The following is a 24,092-nucleotide window of genomic DNA, read 5'->3' on the forward strand; positions in this document are numbered from 1 at the left end:
ATCACAGGCAAAGCCCTCCCCACCATTGGGTACAGGTTTCCGCCGCCATCTGAAGGTAGAGCGTTCCTATGAAACGGTTCGTAAACCGGAATGTTGTAAAGTGAAGAAGCAATTGCCATTTATTTATATGGGAAAAATTTGTGAGCATTTTCAGACCCAAAAAATAACCTACCAAATCATGCCAAATAACAGATAAAACCTAAAATAACAGTAACATATAGTAAAAGCAGGAATGATATGATAAATACACAGCCAATATAAAGTAAAATTATTTTCTGCAATCATTGCATTGTCCACCGTAGCGAAAATCTCACGCAAGGTCTCTCGGCAGAAACATTCTCTCCAGTAACCTTTAAGTCATGAAGCTGCCAAATCATACCAAATAACACATAAAAATACACAGCCTATATAAAGTAGAAATAATGTATGTACAGTGTAGTATCACTTACCGGAATCGGGAAGACAGCGAGCACACTGATGATGGTGTGATAGGCTGAGTTGTCTGAGTTTGGGGTGGTGGGACACTGGGGTGCCATCTTATCGTCGTCTGTTTCCATCAGGGCAGGCAGGTCATCTTCTTCTGTGTCTGCCTGCCTTGATGTCGAAGGTCGAGGTTTATCATCTGCTGTGGCTGATGTGGAAGGCTTGAAAAACGACGGTATGCTTGACTGCTTAGCCTCGCACATTTTTCTATCATACAGTTCTTTCTAAGCACTCAAACCATCCTGCAAATATGCCCTAAACCTACGTATCCTTTCAAAAATAAAGTTGTACTTTTCTGCAATCATTGTTGTCAGTTGCAGCGAAAATCACACGCAGTTGCTTCACGTTCAGTTCCTGGACGACTTCACTTTCGGTCCGTTCGCTACTGCATTCGGTTTCGATTGTTATCCTTTCCTCTTCCAATTGTATCAGCTCTTCATCTATCAGTTCTTGGTCATGGGATGCCAAACCTCTTCAACATCATCTTCATCAACTTCCACAAGCCAAACTCACTTTGTCCTTACTTCATTCACCACAATCAAAACGCTTAATTACGTCTAGTTTTACGCTATGTGTAACACCCTTATAAGCTCTTTTAGGCTTTTCTGATACCTTAGAACTCATCTTGCTAACGGATGCTCCAAATAAATCAACATAAAGCACAGATGCTCACAGGCACGTGTTTAAGCAATGCTGGCTAGAATGCAGTTCCGGGGAGGAGCTTGGCTGCTCGGGGCGTGCTGCCTTTTTTCACATGCTGCCTTTTCTCGTAACAGTGAAAACACATTCTGTCAGCGAAAACAGGTAACTAATGTAGGTCTTAGGTAACAGCGAGGTGTCGTAAAGCGAACATTCGAAAAGCGGGGGACACCTGTATATTTACATGGAGCACTGCCACAAGAAAGCACCTTCCAGGTCATGCCCTCTTCTTGCTACTGCTATCAGGCAGGAGGTGCAGAAGCCTCAGGTCCCACACACCACTGGGTTCAGGAACAGCTATCACCTAACAGTCATCAGGTTCCTGAACCTAGGTGCAGACAATTTCATTCACCACTATTCTGAACTGATTTTACAACTTAAACACTCACTTTCAGGGACTCTTTACAACTCTGCTCTCAGGATTAGTTTTACTTGCACAGTTTGTCTTCTTTTGCACATTGGTCCTTCGTTTGCCAGTCTTTATTGATGTATAGTTATTTTGTGAAATTCTGTTGTATTTCTTTTTTCCTGTAAATGCCAACAAGAAAAAGAATCTCACGGTAGTATAGGGTAACATATAGGTACTTGATTAAACTTTGAACCAAATGCAAAGGATGTCAAGCAGCACAAGTAGTGGACTAGAAGCTTCTTTGGCCCTGTTCTGCCTTCCATCCTGCAGTCCTTCCTCCTCACTTGAAAAATGCACTTGTGGAACACGTAATCAGCTTTTTAATGTATACCTACGACAGCCTACTCCACCCGCCTCACGTCATACTTGCTCTTTAAGCAAACAGTCCCTTCCACGTGACTGGCCCACAACAAGTCCTAGGTCTGCATGAACTAGACTCTGTTTGGAAGTGATATGAACATAGCCTTATTAAGTTGATGTGTGAGAACTGAAACCTTAGCCTCCAGGGATGTCTCTCTGATGGTTTGTGTGGATGAGCCAGATGCAGCACAACCTCCATGCCTTAATTGATGCAGTGTTTAGCTTCAAACAGTTCAACGTAGCTGTCACCAGAACCACAAGTTTCCATCTGCACAATGGGTTCTTCTTCCCTTATCCTAAATGCCATTGAAATAGTACTGCGCATCCTTAACAGAACTCAATTACGTGAACGTGCTAGTTGCTGCCCCGTGAGCCTTGCCCAGTAAACAGCACAATTCATTCCAAGCTGCATGGCTGCTAAATTGCTTCGGGCAATAAAATTTATTCTCCAACAACTTGGAATTGCCCAGTACAGGAAAACATTCCAAGGCACTTTGCAAAAACACAGCTGAACAAACTTTGGCCTATTGTCAGTTTTCTAATCTTGATATTTAATTCGCATTTTGTTCTTCCATAAAAGACCCAAGCTATCCAATATTGCAAATTAAGCAATGCATCGCACTTGAATTAAAATGAAAGTCATCAGATAATTTCACTTCTGAGGCTCTGAACATACTGTGGATGCAAAAGCAAGTTATTGGTTCTTGCTTTAAATTTCCTCCCGGCAGCCCTGAACATAAACAATAATTAATTCCCAAACAGAAACTAGGTAAGTGTGTTTTTTTTACAATTAGTAGCAATTTAATGTGATGCAGAGTGCAGATCTCGCCCTATCCTGTTTTTCCACAACACCCTTAACATATCTAAATGTACCAATGTACTTCATAAGAGCTTTATGATAGATTTTAGAGCACTTTAAAGGGTTAAGGAGAGGATGAAGGGTCACGCCCAAAATGCTGTCTGTTCATTCTGCTCCATAGATGCTGACTGACCTGCTGTGCTCCTCCAGCATTTCTGTGTTGGTTCTTCTGGATTCCCACCACTGCCTGTCAGGAGTTTGTACGCTCTCCCTATGACCGCGTGGGTTTCCTCCAGGTGCTCTGGTTTCCTCCCACACTCCAAAGACCTACCGGTTGGTAGGTTATTTGGTCATTGTAAATTGTCCAGTGATTAGGCTAGTGTTGAATTGAGGATTGCTGGGCGGTGCAGCTTGAATGGCCAGAAGAGCCTATCTTAATAAATACTTCTATTTTTATAAATAGCTGTATCTTAATAAATAGTTTTGTTTAATCATCTGTAGAATTGCTTGTGCTGAGGAAATTCTAGAGCTTAGCATCTGGAGGCAGGAATATCAGAGGCGAAGCAATTGAATTTAAGAATGATCAAGAGGCCACAGGTGGAGGAGTGTGGATATCTTGGAGATTTGTTGGGTTGGAGAAGATGATCATGGAGATTAAGGAAGGGGAAAGGCGAAAGAGAGTTCACAATACTTCCACGTGAAAGAAATCACATGGTCTTCTCGCTCACCCACATTACAGACTCGCTCTCCTTGTGCATGTATAGTGTTTTCTATTCAATGCTTTGCTAATTCCGAGGTGCCATTTGTGTTTACAGACCTTCACAGCCTGGTGTAACTCCCATCTCCGCAAAGCAGGCACACAGATTGAGAACATTGAGGAAGATTTTCGAGATGGCCTTAAACTCATGCTTCTTCTGGAAGTTATATCAGGTAGGTTTGTTGCTGTTTCACGCTTGGCCTTTGTCAGTGTCCTTGCCTATGCTGCATGAATATCACTGAAATCATACTGATTGAGTTCATCCAGGCACTGACTTAACTGCACTGGGATTGAACGACCATCTGCTCAACCAGCACATCCTTGCATCACTTAGTGAAATTATATCGGGCTTTATAGAGGGTTTTACTCAAGGAATTCCATGCTGGCATCAAATGCAGAATCAGAATCAGGTACATCACCAGCACATGTGAAATTTGTTAACTGTGCGGTAACAGTACAATGTAATACATGATAAATATAGGAAAAACCCTGAATTACAGTCCTATACATATATATGTATACTAAATGGTAAGTTAAAATAAGTAGTGTAAAAACAGAAATAATGAGAGTAGTGAGGTAGAGTTCACGGGTTCAATGTCCATTTAGAAATCGGACGGCAGAGGGGAAGAAGCTGTTCCTGAATCACTGAGTGTGTGCCTTCAGGCTTCTGTACCTCCTTCCTCATGGTAACAATGAGAAGAGGGCATGTCCTGGGCGATGGGGGTCCTTAATGATGGACGCCACCTTCCCGAGGCATCACTCCTTGAAGAAGTTCTGGATATCTTGGAGGCCAGTACCCATGATGGAGCTGACTAATTTTAGAACTTCCTGCAGCTTACTTCGATCTTAATTAATTGGAATGATTTCTGCCCAAAGCTTGACAAAGCTATGGAGCGCAAATATTGTTTTAACAATTAGCTTAATCTTTTAACGAGTGGCCTGACTTATAACATAGACTTCCACATGTGTGAATCCTGGCTACCGGCATTTGAACATCACAACGGCTCTCAGTTATCCTCAGTGCAGTTCGGATGGCTTTGTTCAGTAGCTAGTCTCCTTCATGCAGTTGATGCCGTGTTAGGTAAAGTTCATACAGTCGATGCTTTTTGGTGCTTTTTATTCATATTTCAAGTATAATGAGCTTCTTTGAAGATTCAGTTGCTACATGAGTAACACTGGGATCTGAATTTCAGCTGACATGCTGTATGAGGGGTGATTGATAAGTTCGTGGCCTAAGGTAGAAGGAATCAATTTTAGAAACCCTAGCACATTTATTTTTCAACATAGTCCCCTCCTACATTTACACACTTAGTCCAGAGGTCGTGGAGCACACGGATCCCTTCTTTGTAGAAGTCGACGTCTTAGTGGCCTACAGTAGAAGGAGATGAGTTATACAGCTCTCGTTACATGCATGTGCAGGTCAACTCTTTGAGTGATTATGCAGAAAGTTTGAAGTTAATAACTCATCTCCTTCTACCTTCGGCCACAAACTTATCAATCACCCCTGCTGTGGACCACTTCTGGAGGTCCAAGACGCCGACTTCTACAAAGAAGGGATCCGTATGCTCCATGACCGCTGGACTAAGTGTGTAAATGTAGAAGGGGGATATGTTGAAAAATAAATGTGCTAGGTTTTCTAAAATTGACTCCTTCTACCTTAGGCCACAAACTTATCAATCACCCCTACTACGGAGATGTACTAAGGGGACAGTGGAAGAGTAACATTTGTGCATCATATTGAACAAATTCACATTATTTAATTCCTAATTTAGATAGATGGACATTTTTAACAAGGGAAACAATAATTGGTTTGAAGGTCTGGGTACAAGCTTGTGAATTTCCAGGTATTCTGCTCTGACTCCATCTGCAAGTTTGCAGATGATACTATCCAGATAGAAAGCCTGTTGTGCTGGGGGCAGCCCCACCGGTGTCACCACGTGTTCTGGCACCAACATAGTAAGCCCCGCAATGTTCAGCAGAACAACATAGGCAACAACAGCAGCAAAACAAGTCCCTTTTCCACCCACTCACACATATAGACAGGCCTCCACACTCCAGGGCGGGTTGCCTCCAGGACTCTGACCTTCTGTCCTTGGCCCTGGACTTTGGATTCTTGCCACACTGGGTTTCCAATCTCCAATCCCTGGACCAGATTTGCAGACAGCAGGTCCCCAACTTCCAGACATGCTGACTTTTGGGCCTCAACATCTGGACTCACTGTCATTGGTCATCAACATTTGGGCTTCAACCTTTGGTGTCAACCCCAAGACTCGTTGATCATGGGAGTCTGAACTCGGGGCCTCGACCACCAGGTTCACATGGACTTCTAATTCTGGGACTCGCTGACTTGGCGGGTCACTGGCCCTCATGCCTCCTGCTCATGTGGACCTTTCACCCTGAGACTCGGCAACACGGGGGTGGGGTTACCCACCCTTCTTCTCAGGGCCCACTTCTCAGGTTGTTGACCATGGGGATTGCTGGTCTTCATCCTCAACACCCTGAGATTCATTTGTTTGTAAATGCCCACAAGAAACTGAATCTCAGGGTAGTATGTGGTAACATATATATACTTTGGTATTAAATTTACTTAAGACTTTGAACTTTTTGTGACCTGATCCCTGGAGATCACCCGGAGGAACATTATGTCCTGGATTCAGACCACTGGCTCCTACCTATGTCTTTTCATTAACTGCTCCCCCTCATCCCTGTCCCCAAATCTTAACCTCACCCCTAACTCCCGACGTTGTCCCCAAAACCATTCCTACAAACCTGAAAAATCAAGTCTGAGCCACGACCTCGATGTACAATTCAGCTTGGTGCCATCTTGAGCATGTAGCATCACCAGAGTCGGCCCTGGAGGCTGTTTCATCATGGAAGCCAACCTGTCCTCGGTCTTTGTCTATACTCCATGCTGCCTCAGTAAAGCAGCCTACACATAATCCAAAACCCATCCATCCTGGGCATTCTCTCTTCTCCCCACTCCCATCAAGCAGAAGATATAAAATCCTAAAAACACATGCCACCAGGCTCAAGGACACCTTCTGTCTCACTGATGTACGACTAGTGAACGGTTGCCGTTCCTCTGTCTGCTTTGTGATGCATCAGGGGGGCAACCTTGCTGTATCTTTAGCATATGTCTGTTTTTTACGAGGCTGAATTGCCAGCTCAGAGCTCAACCCAGCACGGCTGGAAAGTGTGCAAGGATCTGGCTGGATTTGAACCTGGAACCATTCCCCTCAAAGTCCCCTCCGCACATTGTACGGTTCCCTAGTAAGATATGATGGACGCTTGATTTCACTATATACCTCGTATGATCTTTCATCTTATTCTCTACCTGCAGAGTACTTTCTCTGCAATGGTAACACTTTATTATTTCAGTCTGTTATTGTTTTGCCTGATACTGCCTTGATGCACTGTTGTAATGAATTGACCTGCATTAATAGATGCAAGTTTTTCCACTGCCTCTCAGTACATGTGATAATAGTAAACCAATTTACCAACTGAGCTGTTGGATGCAAAATTGCACTGTCCCTTTATTTGTTTGAGGTGTGGGCTAATGGGGAGGAAGGATTAAGAGAGAGTGGTTTGGAAAAGGGTACTGTGACCCAGTGGTTCCCAGCCACTGGGCCACAAAGCATGTGCTACCGGGCCGCGAGGAAACAATAAGATTTGGCGATTTGAGACGATGTGAGTCAGCTGCACCCTTCCTCATTCCCTGTCATGCACGGTTGAACTTGAACAACACCCCCCCTCCGCCCCCCCATCAGCCGGTCCGCAGTGCAAAAAAGGTTGGGGACCCTGCTGTAACTTGATGTACAGGCACATGAAATTTACCATCCTGACATCCTTGACCTAGTGGTGTTTGTCAACCATGTTTCACAGCGGTGTGCACTGGACTGGTTGTCCTTGGTAAAGAGAGGTAATGAGATTGGGGAGAGTTCAAACATTTCAGTGAGTTGAAGAGAATATTGTAACATGGTTATTTGTATATCATTAACAGGTGAACGGTTGCCCAAACCAGAAAGAGGAAAGATGCGTGTACATAAGATATCCAATGTCAACAAAGCACTGGATTTTATTGCCAGCAAGGGAGTGAAACTTGTTTCCATTGGAGCAGAAGGTAGGAATGTGAAAAGTACACTTTCCTGATTTCTGATGTCACCTTGAATGCCACATATATCCGGTAAAAGTATCGCCAGGCAATTGTTACAGGTGCTCAAGTACAGTCCTTGTCATTCCAACTTGGCACTAAATCTCCAGAAAAAATATTTTCAATACCTCAGCACAGTTGTGCAGTAACTCATCTTTGGGGTAGATTCGGCCAGGAAAAGTGGTAGCGGTGGTACTTGTAGTTGTGTAATCTGCATGTCATTGCCTGAAATGTTGTACCAATTTGCTTTAGTCATGTTTCCCCAAAGCTGACCTGACTCCCACTGTAATTTAGACCCACTGAGAACCCATAGCATGGTGAGCAACAGAGTCTACTTACAACTGTATTTTATATTTCCAGTTATTGTCATCGTGAGTGGCTCATTCTGTTTCTGATTCCTCTCTCTCCATTGATGTCATACCGTGCTTGTATCCAACTTTAAATGGATTAAGTGAATCACAATGACTGTTTTCTATAAACCATGTCACAGTATTACATTAATCTGCCTGAACTTTGCCACCTTGTTCTAGTACCTTAAACACAGTTATTGTGACGATCGCCTTACTTGACAGGAAGAAGACAGGCGTGTTATTGCATTTCCACTGCTGTGTGTGGATGCTTTTTACTTGCTGTTGATATTTTCATGGTGGCTCCAGCTCCGGGGATGGGCCAGACATGTCCATTTGGTGCTATTTCCTGCTGATTAGAAAATGCAAACCCTTAGGTGGTAGTAAGATGGAGAACAGTCCATGACTGTGACAAGTTTGCAGCTTTGAGTGCCTTCAACTGCTGCTGTACTCCTCCCAATCATGCCACAAACATTTGGAATTAGTTATCAAAGAGAGGCAAAACTGAGGAAAGATAGATGGAGCTGAGGAATAAGAAGGCGAAGACCATCTTAATGGGTGTATGTTATAGACCTCCCAAAAGTCAGCATGATTTAGGGCAAACTTGATGAGAGATGGCAGACAATTGGCAAGAGAAACAAGGCTGTGATAGCAGATGATTTTAAACTTTTCTCATATTGACTGGGACTCCCATAATTACAAGGACTAGACCAGATGGAGTTTGTTAAATGTGTTCAAGAATGTTTCCTTAATCAATATGTAAAGGTCCTGAATTAACAGGTCAGGTGACAGAAGTGTGTGTAGGGGAATGCTTTGGATCTAGTGATCATAATTCCATTGGTTTCAAGATAATTATAGAGGATAGGACTGGTCCTTGGGTTGAGATTCTAAATTGGAGAAAAGACCAATTTTGATGGCATCAGAAAGGCTCTGGAAGGTATGAATTGGATTAGGTTGTTTCCCGAGAAAGGGATGCTTGTTAAGTGGAAGGCCTTCCAAAGTGAATTATTGAGAGTACAGAATTTGTATGTTTCTGTTAGAAGAAAAGACAAGGCTAACAGGTTTAGGGAACCTTGCTCTTCAAGGGATATTGAGGCCATGGTTAAGAAGAAGGAGGCGCATATCAGGTATAGGCAGTTTAGATCAAAGGAGGTCCTTTGCATGTAAGGAGGAACATGTAACAAGAGCGTCTTGGATCTCCCGGTGGTCCACAGCAGGGGTGATTGATAAGTTCATTACATGCACATGCAGTTCAACTCTTTGAGTGATTATGCAGTAAGTTTGAAGTTAATTCATCTCCTGCTACCTTAGGCCACGAGCTTATCAATCACCCCTGCTGTTGACCACTTTCTGGAGGTCCAAGGCGCCGACTTCTACAAAGAAAGGATCCGTATGCTCCAGGACCGCTGGACTAAGTGTGTAAATGTAGGAAAAATAAATGTGCTAGGTTTTCTGAAATTGACTCCTTCTACCTTAGGCCACGAACTTATCAATCACCCCTTGTAAGAAGTAGAAGCAGGAGTCGTCCTTTTGTTCCTCTAGTCTGCTCTGCCGTTCAATATTACTGCGCCTGACCTTCCTCCATTTTCTTCTCCTAATCCCATATCTAATAACCCCTCTAAATTTGTCTTATTTCTTAGCATCCATTTTAAAAGGTAGAAGGACCATTGCTCTGACAGACTATCATTCTGATGGTATTTACTCCCACAGATATGTATAAAGAGTTTGCTTAGGCAATGACTGTGAGACCCGTGGTATGGGATCAACCCATGACAAACCAATAGAGGTGGGGTACTCATGCACAGAGAAAACATTGACCATATTCATCTCCCAAAAGCGTTCTGGTAAATTCAAATGGAAAAACTGTAATGTGGTCTTCGCACACACAGCTAGGTGTTCTGTATTGGGTTTCAGTGTGTTTTGGTGGAAGCCACATATGATATAAAGGGATGAGATCCTATCAAAAGTTGACAATTTTAGTGTCAATCATCAATGTCCCTAGACCAAGCATCAGTAACTTACATTTATGCTTTTAACTATTTTAAAAGTAGTCTTTCATTGAGTCATGGAGAGAACATGGAAGCAAGCATTTTGGCCCAACAAGTCCACACGAGCCATTATCCAGCCAATTATATTAATCTGACAAAAATCCTTTTTTGCCCCTCCCCTTGTTCTCATCAATAAGACCCAGACTGTACACGCAAGGGATAATTTAGAGTGACTAATGAACTTTCTCAACCTTGGGATGTGGGATGAAAGCAGGCCAGTCAGGGGAAACCTGCAATGTGTTAGCGAAACAGTACAATTCCACATAGTTGGCAGTGGAGGTCAGGAGTGAACCCAAGTTGTTGATGTTGTGAGGCAGTAGGTCAACTAGGATCATTTGACAGAAAGCTATTTAAAAAACATATCTAATTACCCAATACGCAGCAGGCATTTCAATGTGAAAATGAATGAAAAATGTCATACTGTTCAGCAATTGTTTGAATTAGGGCGTGCTGTGAATACAAACATTGTCTTCGTATGCTGAGACTTATTTTGAAAGTTTCACATGGTATAAAACATTTGAGTTTGTTTTCCCCATAACGGATCATTTTAATTTTTCCTGTGCTAGGCCTGTAACCTCGCCATCTGAACAAGCAGTAATGTAGGTTGACCCCTTGTGTTCTATTTTACCCCCATTTCCTCTTCTGTTCCGGAACAACGTGTCTATTGCCAAATTGAGGCCATTGAGGGATGATCAATTGGAACGTCTGTTTCTGATGGCAATATGTCACATTTAACTGGCTCTTCTCCAGTCTCTATCTCTTGTAAGCTCCTGTCCCTTTGCTTCGTTAGTGTTACTATAATTTTTCTAGTAGGCATTGACATTCCCCAGTGATGGGTCCTTCACAATACAAATGAGATTGTGAAAAATAGCCTCTTTTTATTCACTTTTATCCATTTCTCTTTTTAGAACATAGAATAGTACAGCACAATACAGGCCCTTCGGCCCACAATGTTGTGCTGACCCTTAAACCCTGCCTCCCATATAACCCCCCCCACCTTATATTCCTCCATATACCTGTCTAGTAGTCTCTTAAATTTCACTAGTGTATCTGCCTCCACCACTGACTCAGGGAGTGCATTCCACGCACCAACCACTCTCTGAGTAAAAAACCTTCCTCTATATCCCCCTTGAACTTCTCACCCCTTACCTTAAAGCCATGTCCTCTTGTATTGAGCAGCGGTGCCCTGGGGAAGAGGTGCTGGCTATCCACTCTATCTATTCCTCTTAATATCTTGTACACCTTTATCACGTCTCCTCTCATCCTCCTTCTCTCCAAAGAGTAAAGCCCAAGTGTGGCCTAACCAGAGTTTTATAGAGCTGCATCATTACCTCACGACTCTTAAACTCTATCCCTCCACTTATGAAAGCTAAGTTTTCTTAACTACCCTATCTACCTGTGAGGCAACTTTCAGGGAACTGTGGACATGTACCCCCAGATCCCTCTGCTCCTCCACACTACCAAGTATCCTGCCATTTACAGATGTTTGTACTTTGTACTCTGCCTTGGAATTTGTCCTTCCAAAGTGTACCACCTCACACTTCTCCGGGTTGAACTCCATCTGCCACTTCTCAGCCCACTTCTGCATCCTATCAATGTCTCTCTACAATCTTCGACAATCCTCTACACTATCCACAACACCACCAACCTTTGTGTTGTCTGCAAACTTGCCAACCCACCCTTCTACCCCCACATCCAGGTCGTTAATAAAAATCACGAAAAGTAGAGGTCCCAGAACCGATCCTTGTGGGACACCACTAGTCACAACCCTCCAATCCGAATGTACTCCCTCCACCACGACCCTCTGCTTTCTACAGGCAAGCCAATTCTGAATCCACCTGGCCAAACTTCCCTGGATCCCATGCCTTCTGACTTTCTGAATAAGCCTACCGTGTGGAACCTTGTCAAATGCCTTACTAAAATCCATGTAGATCACATCCACTGCACTACACTCATCTATATGCTTGGTCATCTCCTCAAAGAACTCGTTCAGGCTTGTTAGACATGATCTGCCCTTCGCAAAGCCATGCTGACTGTCCCTGATCGGACCATGATTCTCTAAATGCCCATAGATCCTATCCCTAAGAATCTTTTCCAACAGCTTTCCCACCACAGACTTAGGGTTCACTGGTCTATAATTACCCGGACTATCCTACTACCTTTTTTGAACAAGAGGACAACATTCGCCTCCCCCCAATCCTCCGGTACCATTCCCGTGGACAACGAGGACATGAAGATCCTAGCCAGAAGCTCAGCAATCTCTTCCTTCGCCTCATGGAGCAGCCTGGGGAATATTCCGTCAGGACCCAGAGACTTATCCGTCCTGATGTATTTTAACAACTCCAACACCTCCTCTTCTCTCAATATCAACATGCTCCAGAACATCAACCTCACTCATATTGTCCTCACCGTCATCAAGTTCCCTCTTATTGGTGAATACTGAAGAGAAGTATTCATTGAGGACCTCGCTCACTTCCACAGCCTCCAGGCACATCTTCCCACCTTTATCTCTAATCAGTACTACCTTCACTCCTGTCATCCTTTTGTTCTTCACATAACTGAAGAATGCCTTGGGGTTTTCCTTTACCCTACTAGCCAAAGCCTTCTCATGCCCCCTTCTTGCTCTTCTCAGCCCCTTCTTGCTCCTTTCTTGCTACTCTATATTCCTCAATAGACCCATCTGATCCTTGCTTCCTAAACCTCATGTATGCTGCCTTCTTCCACCTGACTAGATTTTCCACCTCACTTGTCACCCATGGTTCCTTCACCCTACCATTCTTTATCTTCCTCACTGGGACAAATTTATCCCTAACATCCTACAAGAGATCCCTAAACATCGACCACATGTCCATAGTACATTTCCCTGCAAAAACATCATCCCAATTCACACCCACAAGTTCTAGCCTTATAGCCTCATAATTTGCCCTTCCCCAATTAAAAAAAATTCCTGTCCTCTCTGATTCTATCCTTTTCCATGATAATGCTAAAGGCCAAGGAGCAGTGGTCATTGTCCCCCAGATGCTCACCCACTGAGAGATCTGTGACCTGACCTGGTTCGTTACCTAATACCAGATCTACTATGGCATTCCCCCTAGTCGGCCTGTCAACATACTGTGGCAGGAATCCGTCCTGGACACACTTAACAAACTCTGCCCTATCCAAGCCCTTGGAACTAATCAGGTGCCAATCAATATTAGGGAAGTTAAAGTAACCCATGAATCTTTGCCTCCACTTTCTCTTGTGATAGAGAATGAACGTGTAAGATACAAAATTTTTCCTGTTCCAAAATTCCTGAACTGTAGTCAGGAAAACAAATCATTTTGATCAGTTAAAGCAGGGGAAAGGCAGTCATCAATTATTTGACCTAGTGATCATTTTTGGTGGTGAATGTCATTGGAGGCTTCTTGCTTTTTGCTCAGTTGTGCTCTGGGATCATTCACTTTTATCAAGGATGGAAGCAGGATGTTGGCTAATCATCACCTGTGAAGGATGCCATCTCTGACAGTACAGTAATCTCTTGGTACAGTGGGGTGGGTGGTGTTTTGTGTTAAATTGTGAATCAGATGCATGTGCTTGCTACACTGAAGTAAGGGGGACACGTTGGAGACACTAAACTGCAGATTCTGAGTTCTGGAGCAAAGCAAAATGAAACAGCTGGAAGAACTCAGCAGGTCCAACTGCATTTGTGGAGGCAAAGGAATGGTCTATGTTTCAGGACTGTGGGGTCTCAACTTGAAACATTGACCTTCACAGATGATAGTTGACGTGCAGACTTCCTCCAGCTGTTGTTTTTTATTGACACCTTGGAGATGTTTCCAAGGAGTATAGACACGAGTTTTACTAAGTTCACTAATCAATGCAGCAACGACAGTTGAAATATTACTGGGGGTCAGGACGTATCGCAGTGCGATGGTGTTTAAATAGACAATGTTTGAAGAACTGGTGGGGGTGGGGGGATGGTTGAGTTGGCCATTCTGAGGAGCAGAGTAAGTTTGTATGCCTTTGGGGAAGGGTGTGTTCCCTATTGGATTCCAATTGTGTACTTAGACATGAGTTTAGTGTGATGTTGTCAGGCAGATACGAGATAAATCCTGATCCTAGGGTAAGGTGTTCTTCCATGCATCTTCCCTGGAAGAATAATTGTCCCCAGAATGGTGGGAAGCGTGCTGACTAACTAAATATAAAATGGAAGGTATAGTGCAGGAGGTCTTGAAAGAGACTGGAGGATTGGTTGAAGGGCTGGAAAATTATACTGTATGGTCTTCTTTAATGATGCCTACATTGAAAGGTACTTGTAGCTTGTATTGTTGAAAGCTGGTACCTGTAAAGAAGGTTTTGAGTCACTGAGGCATTGTAACAGAATATGTGTGTATTCCAAGTGCTCTTTGTGTTGATAATGAAGTGAGGTGGTGGAACGTAACCTGACTTTTTTCGTGTTGTCAGTGTAACAGTATTCATTATACTGGGTTGGAATACACTGCTCTTGGAATTTGCTTGTGTGTAATCCGAAAAGCCAAACCAGTCTGGAGATACTCATCTCATAAACTCACCCAGCAGAAGACAAGCTGTATTGTGTTTGGCTGCAGGTTCCTGCAACATTCAGAGACTCAGGGTCTTGGACTATATATTTTTTGTGTGACTGTGTATTTTACTGATATCTTATATGTGTTATAGTGCCTTGTGCTGTGTACGACTGCTGATACTGCATTTTGCTCCTTGGCCCCGGAGTAACACTGTTTTGTTTGGCTGTATTCATGGGTGTTCGTGTATGGTTGAATGACAATTAAAATCCAACTTGAACTTGAACTTGGAAGCATTTGCAGAAAGGCAGGATGAAGACTTAAATGATTTTTTTTTAAATGGCAGATGCTGGAAATCTGAAATAAAAACAGAAAATTCTGGAAACAGCACATCAGTTAGCATCTGTGGAAAGAGAAAGTATTACCGTTTCAGATCTCGGAAACAGAAGGAAGTTGTTGACTCTGGCTGATATCTTACTGAATCCACTGTATCAGAATCCTACTTAACTCACTCCGCTTAAAATATAGATTAAAGCATGCAAATACATCTCAGAAATGTATAACAGAGTGCCTTGAATCAATTATTTACAAATTGTCTCTCTCTCTCTTTGACATGTTGTGGCATTTGGTGTTTTGGTGTAATGAGCAAAAGCACGGTCTGTACACAAATTTCAAAGGAGGAACCATCAGAATGGTTGGTATGAAATTGTTCCTTCCTTTCCTCTCTTCCTTTTTAATAGCTAGATTATAAATGATTGAAGTCTTTGCTGTGTGGGTCTAATTTGTTTTCAACATGCCAGTCTCTGAATTACAGTACCTGCTGATCCCTTGTTGGTTTGCGAAGTGTTTTGTGCTCTTAGATAAAAGGGAATCCAATCATTGTAGGTTGCTTAGTGCCAATGGTTCAGTCGTTCCAGATGTGCTTGGTTATTCCCAGAATCTGGAAGGTGGGTCATTTTATTTCCACATATTTCATTGCCACATATTCTAATTGATATTTCTTAGTGGGCGAGGACTGTGCAAATGTGCTTTTGTTTTGCCTAGAGCAAAGTGTGAAAAGTGTGAATTTGTTCATTGTTATTTTGCAACTTGCTGGAACTTGTTCCTGGGCTGCGGATGCTCGTTATCTAGCACCCTGCAGTAGGGTGCAGATTGAAATAAAGCATTGCCTTGATGTAATGATCTACACTTCTCAGCCAGACCTTCCCAACTCCTGCCTTTCCAAAGGCACTGCTCCGTGTTAAAACTGCTGATCCCCAGTCACTGACTGCTTCCAGATAACTTGATTCAACTGGTCTGTTTTTCAGGTGCAAACTTGCAGTCTGTTCTTCAGGAAGGCAGCCAAGCAACCATTCTGAGAGGAACTTGATGTACTGCAAACCATATCCGACCTCCATCTGTGTCCAATTAGCTCATCTCTGCTTAGACACTGTTAAGGAATACTGTACCCAGTCAGTGTGCATGCAAAATCCTTCCTGGTTTTCCTCTTTTCTTAATCCCACAGTTCCAGTGGGATAGTGCATTTGAGCAACTTGTCCAAAAAAAAAAGTGGGGCCTACTGCAGTGTATTTTCATAAGCTCTTTGTTATCACAGCAGTTTTATTATCACTCTTGCCTTGGGGCACACACCAAAGTGTTTGTGGCTCAACAGAATAGATACTTTATGGTTGGCATTGTCTCAGTAGGCCAAAAGGCCTGTTTCTGTGGTGTATGACTTTGATTCTGAAAGTCAAAGGTTTTGGGTGATTGACAAATGAGGGGAAAGTGAAAACAAAGATGGGTGACTTGTTGTACGTAGTCTAAAAAGACACAGCAAAGCTGCAGCACCTGCTACTGTAGAAACCCATTATTAAACAAATGTTTTTTCCATCTTGCCTCATTTTGAAGTCAGTGATCCTTAATCTTAATCTTAAAGAGAGGAGATCCCTAGATGCGCTGACTCACACCCAAGGGAAGTCACTGTGTTAACATGGGAAAGAAACGCTACGTTCTGCCTTCTGTTTCCTTTCTACTACCTCAACATGTGTGGATTGATCTGCCTGGAGGGCACGCAAACAGAATCGTTCACAGATGCATAAGATATACAAATTCTGGTTTCCTTCTTCTAAATATATTTTGATCAGAACATGTATGATTAAACAATGAGGGACATTGCATTGTTGTCACAGCACCAAGCATATCATTACAATAACTGACAATATTTACAGTATGTCAACAGTGCATCAATTTTTCGTTCCCAACCATGACATCAGTGATGGGTTTTATAGTTTATTTATAGAGGGCCCAGCCTTCAGTATACAGTGATGGGAGTTGGCTGTACTGAATATCAGTGCATCCTTCAACTTGTGGTGCTGCATCTTAGAATGCACTGGCCTGCAATTCCTCATCAGGGGAAATCATTGCCACAGAAGACCAGCAGGCATCAGGTGGATCAAAGCCTTTTACTGAGATGATGACCTTCCAGTAGCAATTTGATGTTGGACTGTGTGTTTGTGTGTGTGTGTGTGTGTGTGTGTGTCCGTCCGTCCGTCTGTCCCTGGGAACAGTTGGTAGAGCACAGAGTCAAGTATTATGCAACTGCTTGGGTAAACCTTGATAAGGACCACTAAATCAGAATTAGGTTTATTATGATTGACATACAGTATGCTGTGAAATTTGCTGTTTTGTGGCAGCAGTACAATGAAAGACACAAAAAATTAAGTTGCAATCAATCAATCAATAACTAACTAACTAAGTAAAATGTGCATAAGAGGAAAAGTGAGGTATTTTCATGGACTATTCACAAATCTGATGGCAGAGGGGAAGAAACTGTCCTTAAAATGTTCAATACGGGTCTTAAGACTCTTGTACCTCCTCGCTAATGAGATTGGCAAATATACAGATGCATCCATTTCCAGGCCTTCTTGGCAGACACATTCTCAAAAGAGATGGGCAATGATATCATTGATACCTGCACCGTCATGTGGAGAATGTAGGATGATCAAGGTTCAGGCTGTGCGTGAAGGAACTGACTTGCCAATTTCTCCCCATCACTATCCATCTAAGGTCTCAGTGCTTGCTTTATAAGGCACTCTGCCAAGTGCTTTTGACAGTCTGTTTGCAAACCTCTCAGTGGGAACCATTGTTTCCTTTTCCTGGCACTGAGGTTGCTCCATGCAAACCAACTTGTGATCCAAGATGTTTTCATGCACATAGTTTTCTGTGAGGGTCAAGCAACATGGCGTAGTTGAAATGAGTGGAAAATTCTATGGCAGTTTGACCAAGCTCATCCTTTGCAACACCAAAAGCAGGGAGAATCTCAGCAGGTAGTGACTTCGGTTACATCTGCACAAGTTGCTGCAGCAGCACATAAAGATGACCATCAGGAAAAGGGTACACATACAGTAGAGTCATAGAGAAGTATAGTGCAGAAACAGGCCCTTCAGCCCATCTAGTCCATTTAATCTGTCTACTCCCAATGACCTGCACCGGGACCATAACCCTCCACGCCCTTACCATCTATAAACCTGTGCAAACTTCTCTTAAACATTGAAATCGAGCTCACATGCACCACTTGTGCTGGCAGCTCATTCCACACTCTCTGAGTGAAGAAGCTTCCCCTCATGTTCCCCTTAACCCATGACCTCTAGTTGTAGTACCACCTAACTTCAGTGGATAAGTCGGCTTACATTATTTATACCCCTCAATTTTGTATACCTCTATCAATTCTCCTTACAATCTTCTACATTTTAAGGAATATTCAATCTTTTCTTATAACTCAGGTCCTCCAGACCCGGCAACATCCTTGTAAATTTTCTCTGTAATCTTTCAACCTTGTTTACATCTTTCCTGTGAGTAGGTGACCAAAACTGCACACAATACTCCAAATTAGGTCTCACCAACATCTTATACAACTTCAACATAACATCCCATCTCCTCTATTCAATACTTCAATTTATGAAGGCCAATGTGCCAAGAGCTTTCGTTACGACCCTATCTACCTGTGACGCCACTTTCAATGAATTACAAACCTGTATTCCCAGATCCCTGTGTTCTACTGCATTCCTCAGTGCTCTACTCTTCACTGTGTTGGTTGGCCCTACCAAACTGCAAAATCTTGCTCTTGTCTGCATTAAATTCCACCTGCCATTTTTCAGTCCATTTCTCCATCTGATGCAGATCCCTCTGCAAGCCATGATGACCTTCCTCGCTGTACACTACACCCCCAATCTTGCTGTTATCCACAAATTGCAGTTGACCACATGATCTTCCAGATCATTGATATAGATGGCAAACAACAAAGGACCCAGCACTGTGGTACACCTCTAGTCACAGGCCTCCAGTCAGAGAGGCAACCATTTACTACCACTCTCTGACTTCTCCCACTAAGCCAAAGTCTAATCCAATTAACTACCTTATCTTGAATGCCGAGCGACTGAATTTTTTTGACCAACCTCTCCTGCTGGACATTTGTCAAATGCCTTGCTGCTGAAGTCCATGTAGACAACATCCACTGCCTTGCCTTCATCCACATGTATTTTTAGCCCCTCCCCCTTGCTGGAGACCTATACATGGAACATAGAAAAGTACAGCACAGGAACAGGCCCTATAAACAATGGTGTATCTGCCAACCACGATACCAAGCTAAACTAAACTGCCAGCACATGATCAATATCCCAATTATTACATGTTAGTCATAGTCATACTTTATTAATCCTGGGGGAAATTGGTTTTCGTTACAGTTGCTCCATAAATAATAAGTAGTAATAGAACCATAAATAGTTAAATAGTAATATGTAAATTATGCCAGTAAATTATGAAATAAGTCCAGGACCAGCCTATTGGCTCAGGATGTCTGACCCTCCAAGGGAGGAGTTGTAAAGTTTGATGGCCACAGGCAGGAATGACCTCCTATGACGCTCTGTGCTGCATCTCGGTGGAATGAGTCTCTGGCTGAATGTACTCCTGTGCCCACCCAGTATGTTATGTAGTGGATGGGAGACGTTGACCAAGATGGCATGCAACTTGGACTGCATCCTCTTTTCAGACACCACCGTGAGAGAGTCCAGTTCCATCCCCACAACATCACTGGCCTTATGAATGAGTTTGTTGATTCTGTTGGTGTCTGCCACCCTCAGCCTACTGCCCCAGCAACGGCAAACATGATAGCACTGGCCACCACAGACTCGTAGAACATCCTCAGCATCGTCTGGCAGATGTTAAAGGACCTCAGTCTCCTCGGGAAATAGAGACGGCTCTGACCCTTCTTGTAGACAGCCTCAGTGTTCTTTGAGCAGTCCAGTTTATTGTCAATTCGTATCCCCAGGTACTTGTAATCCTCCACCGTGTCTACACTGACCCCCCTGGATGGAAACAGGGGTCACCAGTACCTTAGCTCTCCTCAGGTCTACCACCAGCTCCTTAGTCTTTTTCACATTAAGCTGCAGATAATTCTGCTTACGCCATGTGACAAAGTTTCCTACCGTAGCCCTATACTCAGCCTCATCTCCCTTGCTGATGCATCCAACTATGGCAGAGTCATCCGAAAACTTCTGAAGATGACAAGACTCTGTGCAGTAGTTGAAGTCCGAGGTGTAAATGGTGAAGAGAAAGGGAGACAAGACAGTCCCCTGTGGAGCCCCAGTGCTGCTGTTTATTGCCTTTCTAAGTGCGCCTTAAACTCAACTGCTGTGACTGCTTCCACCAGCACCCTTGTCACATGCTTTAGAAATACAGAACTCTTTGTTTAAAATAAACTTAGCTTACATATTTCCTTTACACCTTCCTCTGTAACTCACAACTTAAAACCAGGTCCTCCAGTATTACCTCCACATCCTTCCTGCACGCAATTCTCCAAATGCATCCGAACCAAAGTTTATACATTGCAACAAGACTTCCTAACTCAAACACGCAATGACCGACTGAGGAAGACAAGTGCACCAGACACCACCTCTACTACCCTGTCTGTTCTACCACACTGTACAGCACATCCCTCTTTGATCGCCACATGGATTGGAAGTCTACTCGGGTGACTACTGCAGGACAGGGTTGGGGTAGAGGCTATGCTTTCACCAGGTGTTCTGTAACCCCAGGGTCACATTGCCCTGATCACCCAGTTCCATTTCACTTTCACTCTTGTGTTCCAGCTTTGACAGTGAAGAAAGCAAAAGGATTGGTTGAACCACAGGACAAGGCCCCATTTTACTTCCAAGTGAAACAGACCTCTGAGGCCAGTTCAAGCTGTGGACTGAGTCTGGATCTGAGCAGAAGCCAGCAACGTAATCCATGTACAGGGAGGGCCGGACCGGAGTCCCTCTACTGCTTGGGAACATCAATCCTTCTACGTCCATCAGGATGAATTTGGCAATAGAAAGCTTAATGAAACACAGAAACAAAACACAAGAGTGGTGCGGGGGTGGGGGGGGGGAAGTCTTGGCTGTGGAAGGCAAAAATTGTGTTTATTTCAAAAATAAACCTCATTCATGGTAAATCTATGTAGGGCATTCGTACATTCTGCCCATGACTGTGTGGGTTTCTCTCTGTGCTCCAGTTTCCTCCAACATTCCAAAGACGTGTGGTCACATGGGTGTGATTGAGCTTGTGGGTCAGAAGAGCCTGTCACTGTGCCATATCTACAAACAAAACAAACATTTGGTGGTGTTAACACCTTTTTAACAATAACATCATTGCTACTAGTAGCCCCCTGGGATGATGCATCCTTTCATTGTTTATGGAACATTCCCACTCCATTCAGCTGCTCCATCTTTAGGGGTGGAAGGACCCCAGACTGTGGAGAAATGCTTAATATACTGCACTCAGTGACTACTTTATTAGATGCCTCCGGTCCACCGAGGTGTATGTTTGTGGTCTTCTCTGCTACGCATGTTGGATCTGCTCCTGGCGTACTATCACAAAAATTCGACAGCAGATACCATTTCACTGACTCTCCACTCAACCCTGGAACATCTGGACAGTGAAGATGCATGCATCAGGATGCTCTTCATTAACTACAACTCTGTCATCTCCTCAAAACTAATCAATAAGATCCAGTTCCTAGGCCTCAGTACCTCCTGGTTCAATTGGATCCTCAATTTCTTCACTCACAAACCCTTGTGAGGTTCAGATTGGCAACATCTCGTCTACAATCATCATCAGCACAGGTGCACCACAAGGCTCTGTGCTTAGCCCCTTGCTCTACTTGCTTTATTCTTGGAATGTGAGGCCAAGTACAGCTCTAAATGCCATACTTATGTTTGCTGATGACACCACTATTGTTGGCCGAATCAAAGTTGATGACAAATCAGCATGTAATGCCCTGGTTAAGATTTTTGCTGCTATACTGTAGGTATTTCATTTTAGCAGTTCTGTAAGAGCAGTCTGTTCTGCTTCTGGCATGTTTGGGTTTGAGCTAAAGATAAGGGGCTATGTTGTTCAACTTAGGAAAGTTGTGTCAGCCAATCAGGGTGGTGGAATTGGGAGAAGATTTTAGAGAACACTGGGCAGAGAGGTTTTTGGTGATGGACACTGGTGTGGCTCCAGGCCTTTCTGGCGGGAGCTGGGAGAAGACAGGAGGGAAGATGGCTGAGAATGCCACCCCTGTTGCACAAAGTAGTTTGTGCAGATGAATTTCTTCAAGGAGAAAGGACCAACACAACCATGGAGGAGCCTGTTTGTTCAAGGTGGATTTTGAGCGACATTTGGAAGGTGGTGTGTGCTTTTGTGCAGACTGTGAGTCCAGCGCATGAGTTCAAGTCAACTTCAAGATGAGCTCCAATTTGTGTGCACATTTGGACTTGGTTAACTGTAATAGGCCCTTTTTATTTTTTTCTTTTCTTTTTCCTACTAATTGTAAAAGCTGAAATTTGTGAATATACTTTCTTTATGATTGTATGCAGTGTAAGATCTGTTATATCTTGCCACCAGGTAATTGCAGATGGGCAGCGTTTACAAAGTATTCGCTCAGATTGCGGTGCGGGTGGTCAAAACATCCTGGCATTCCTGGTCTGGTGGGATGTAAGTCAAATCGATCGTAGACATGTGGAGTTTCTCACTGCTGAGTCCATTAGTGAGGGGCTAACCAGCCGTGTTTCTAGAGACGCCTAGTAAAAAGGGGTTTCAAGCGTTTAGGAGGGAAATTCAAAATCTTGCTGAATGGCACAAGAACAACAACCTCTCACTCAAGGGCAACAAGACCAAGGAACTGATTATTGGCTTCAGGAGGAGGAAACCAGAGGTCCACGAGCCAGTCCTCATCAGGGAATCCCAGTTGGAGAGGGTCAGCAACTTTAAATTCCTCAGGTTTATCACTTCAGAGGATTTGTCCTGGGTCCATCCCTTAACTGCCATTATAAAGAAATCGCGACAGTGTCTTTACTTTCTTAGAAGTTTGCTAAGATTCAGCATGTCATCTAAAACTTGGACAAACTTCTATAGATGTATGGTAGAGATTATACTGATTGGTTGCATTATGCCCTGGTATGGACACACCAATGCCCTTGAACAAAAAAGCCAACAAGTAGCAGGCGCAGCCCAGTCCATCACAAGTAAAGCCCTCCCCACCAATGAGCACGTCTAAAAGGAGCACTGACACAGGAAAACAGCATCCATCTTCAAGGACCCCCCACAATCCAGGCAAGCTCTCTTCTCACTGCTGCCATCGGGAGGTACAGGAGCCTCAGGACTCACACCACCAGGTTCATGAACAGTTATTACCTCTCAGCCATCAGACTCTTGAACCAAAGGGGGAAACTTCACACAACTCCACTCACCCCAATACGAAACAGATTCCACAACTCACGGACTTACTTTCAAGGACTCCTGATACGTTCTTGTTATTTATTGCTTATTTATATTCTTGATATTTATTGCTTAGTTATTCATGTTTGTTTATTAATTATGTTAAGGAGTTTTTTTGTTTTTCTTCTAGTTCCACAGCTTGTTACGTTCCGCATGTTCGTTGTTCAACTTTGTTGTATACAGTGGCATGCAAAAGTTTGGGCATGCTGGTCAAAATTTCTGTTACTGTGAATAGCTAAGCGAGTAAAAGATGAACTGATTTCCAAAAAGCATAAAGTTAAAGATGACACATTTCTTTAATATTTTAAGCAAGATTACTTTTTTATTTCCATCTTTTACAGTTTCAAAATAACAAACAAGGAAAAGGGCCTGAAGCAAAAGTTTGGGCACCCTGCTTGGTCAGTATTTAGTAACACCCTCTTTGGCAAGTATCACAGCTTGTAAACGCTTTCTGTAGCCAGCTAAGGTCTTTCAATTCTTGTTTGGGGGATTTTTGCCCATTCTTTCCTTGCAAAAGGCTTCTAGTACTGTGAGATTCTTGGGCTGTCTTGCATGCACTGCTCTTTTGAGGTCTATCCACAGATTTTCAATGATGTTTAGGTCGGAGGACTGTGAGGACCATGGCAAAACCTTCAGCTTGCGCCTCTTGAGGTAGTCCATTGTGGATTTTGAGGTGTGTTTAGGATCATTATCCTGTTGTAGAAGCCATCCTCTTTTCATCTTCAGCTTTTTTACAGACGGTGTG

The 24,092-nt window shown here is 43.3% G+C and overlaps 1 protein-coding gene across 6 annotated transcripts in view; it reads left to right on the forward strand.

Moving 5' to 3' along the window:
- The window catches only part of actn1 (actinin, alpha 1), a 260,652-nt gene that overhangs the window by 102,499 nt on the left and 134,061 nt on the right, over positions 1 to 24,092 (forward strand). For all 6 annotated transcript variants that reach the window (XM_063051909.1, XM_063051926.1, XM_063051944.1 and 3 more), the window contains exons 2-3: positions 3,566 to 3,680; positions 7,508 to 7,627. In XM_063051909.1, the coding sequence (XP_062907979.1) occupies positions 3,566 to 3,680; positions 7,508 to 7,627 (235 nt within the window). The remainder of the gene's footprint in view (positions 1 to 3,565; positions 3,681 to 7,507; positions 7,628 to 24,092) is intronic.

Source organism: Mobula hypostoma, chromosome 1, assembly GCF_963921235.1.
Source record: "Mobula hypostoma chromosome 1, sMobHyp1.1, whole genome shotgun sequence".
NCBI classification, from domain to species: Eukaryota; Metazoa; Chordata; class Chondrichthyes; order Myliobatiformes; family Myliobatidae; genus Mobula; species Mobula hypostoma.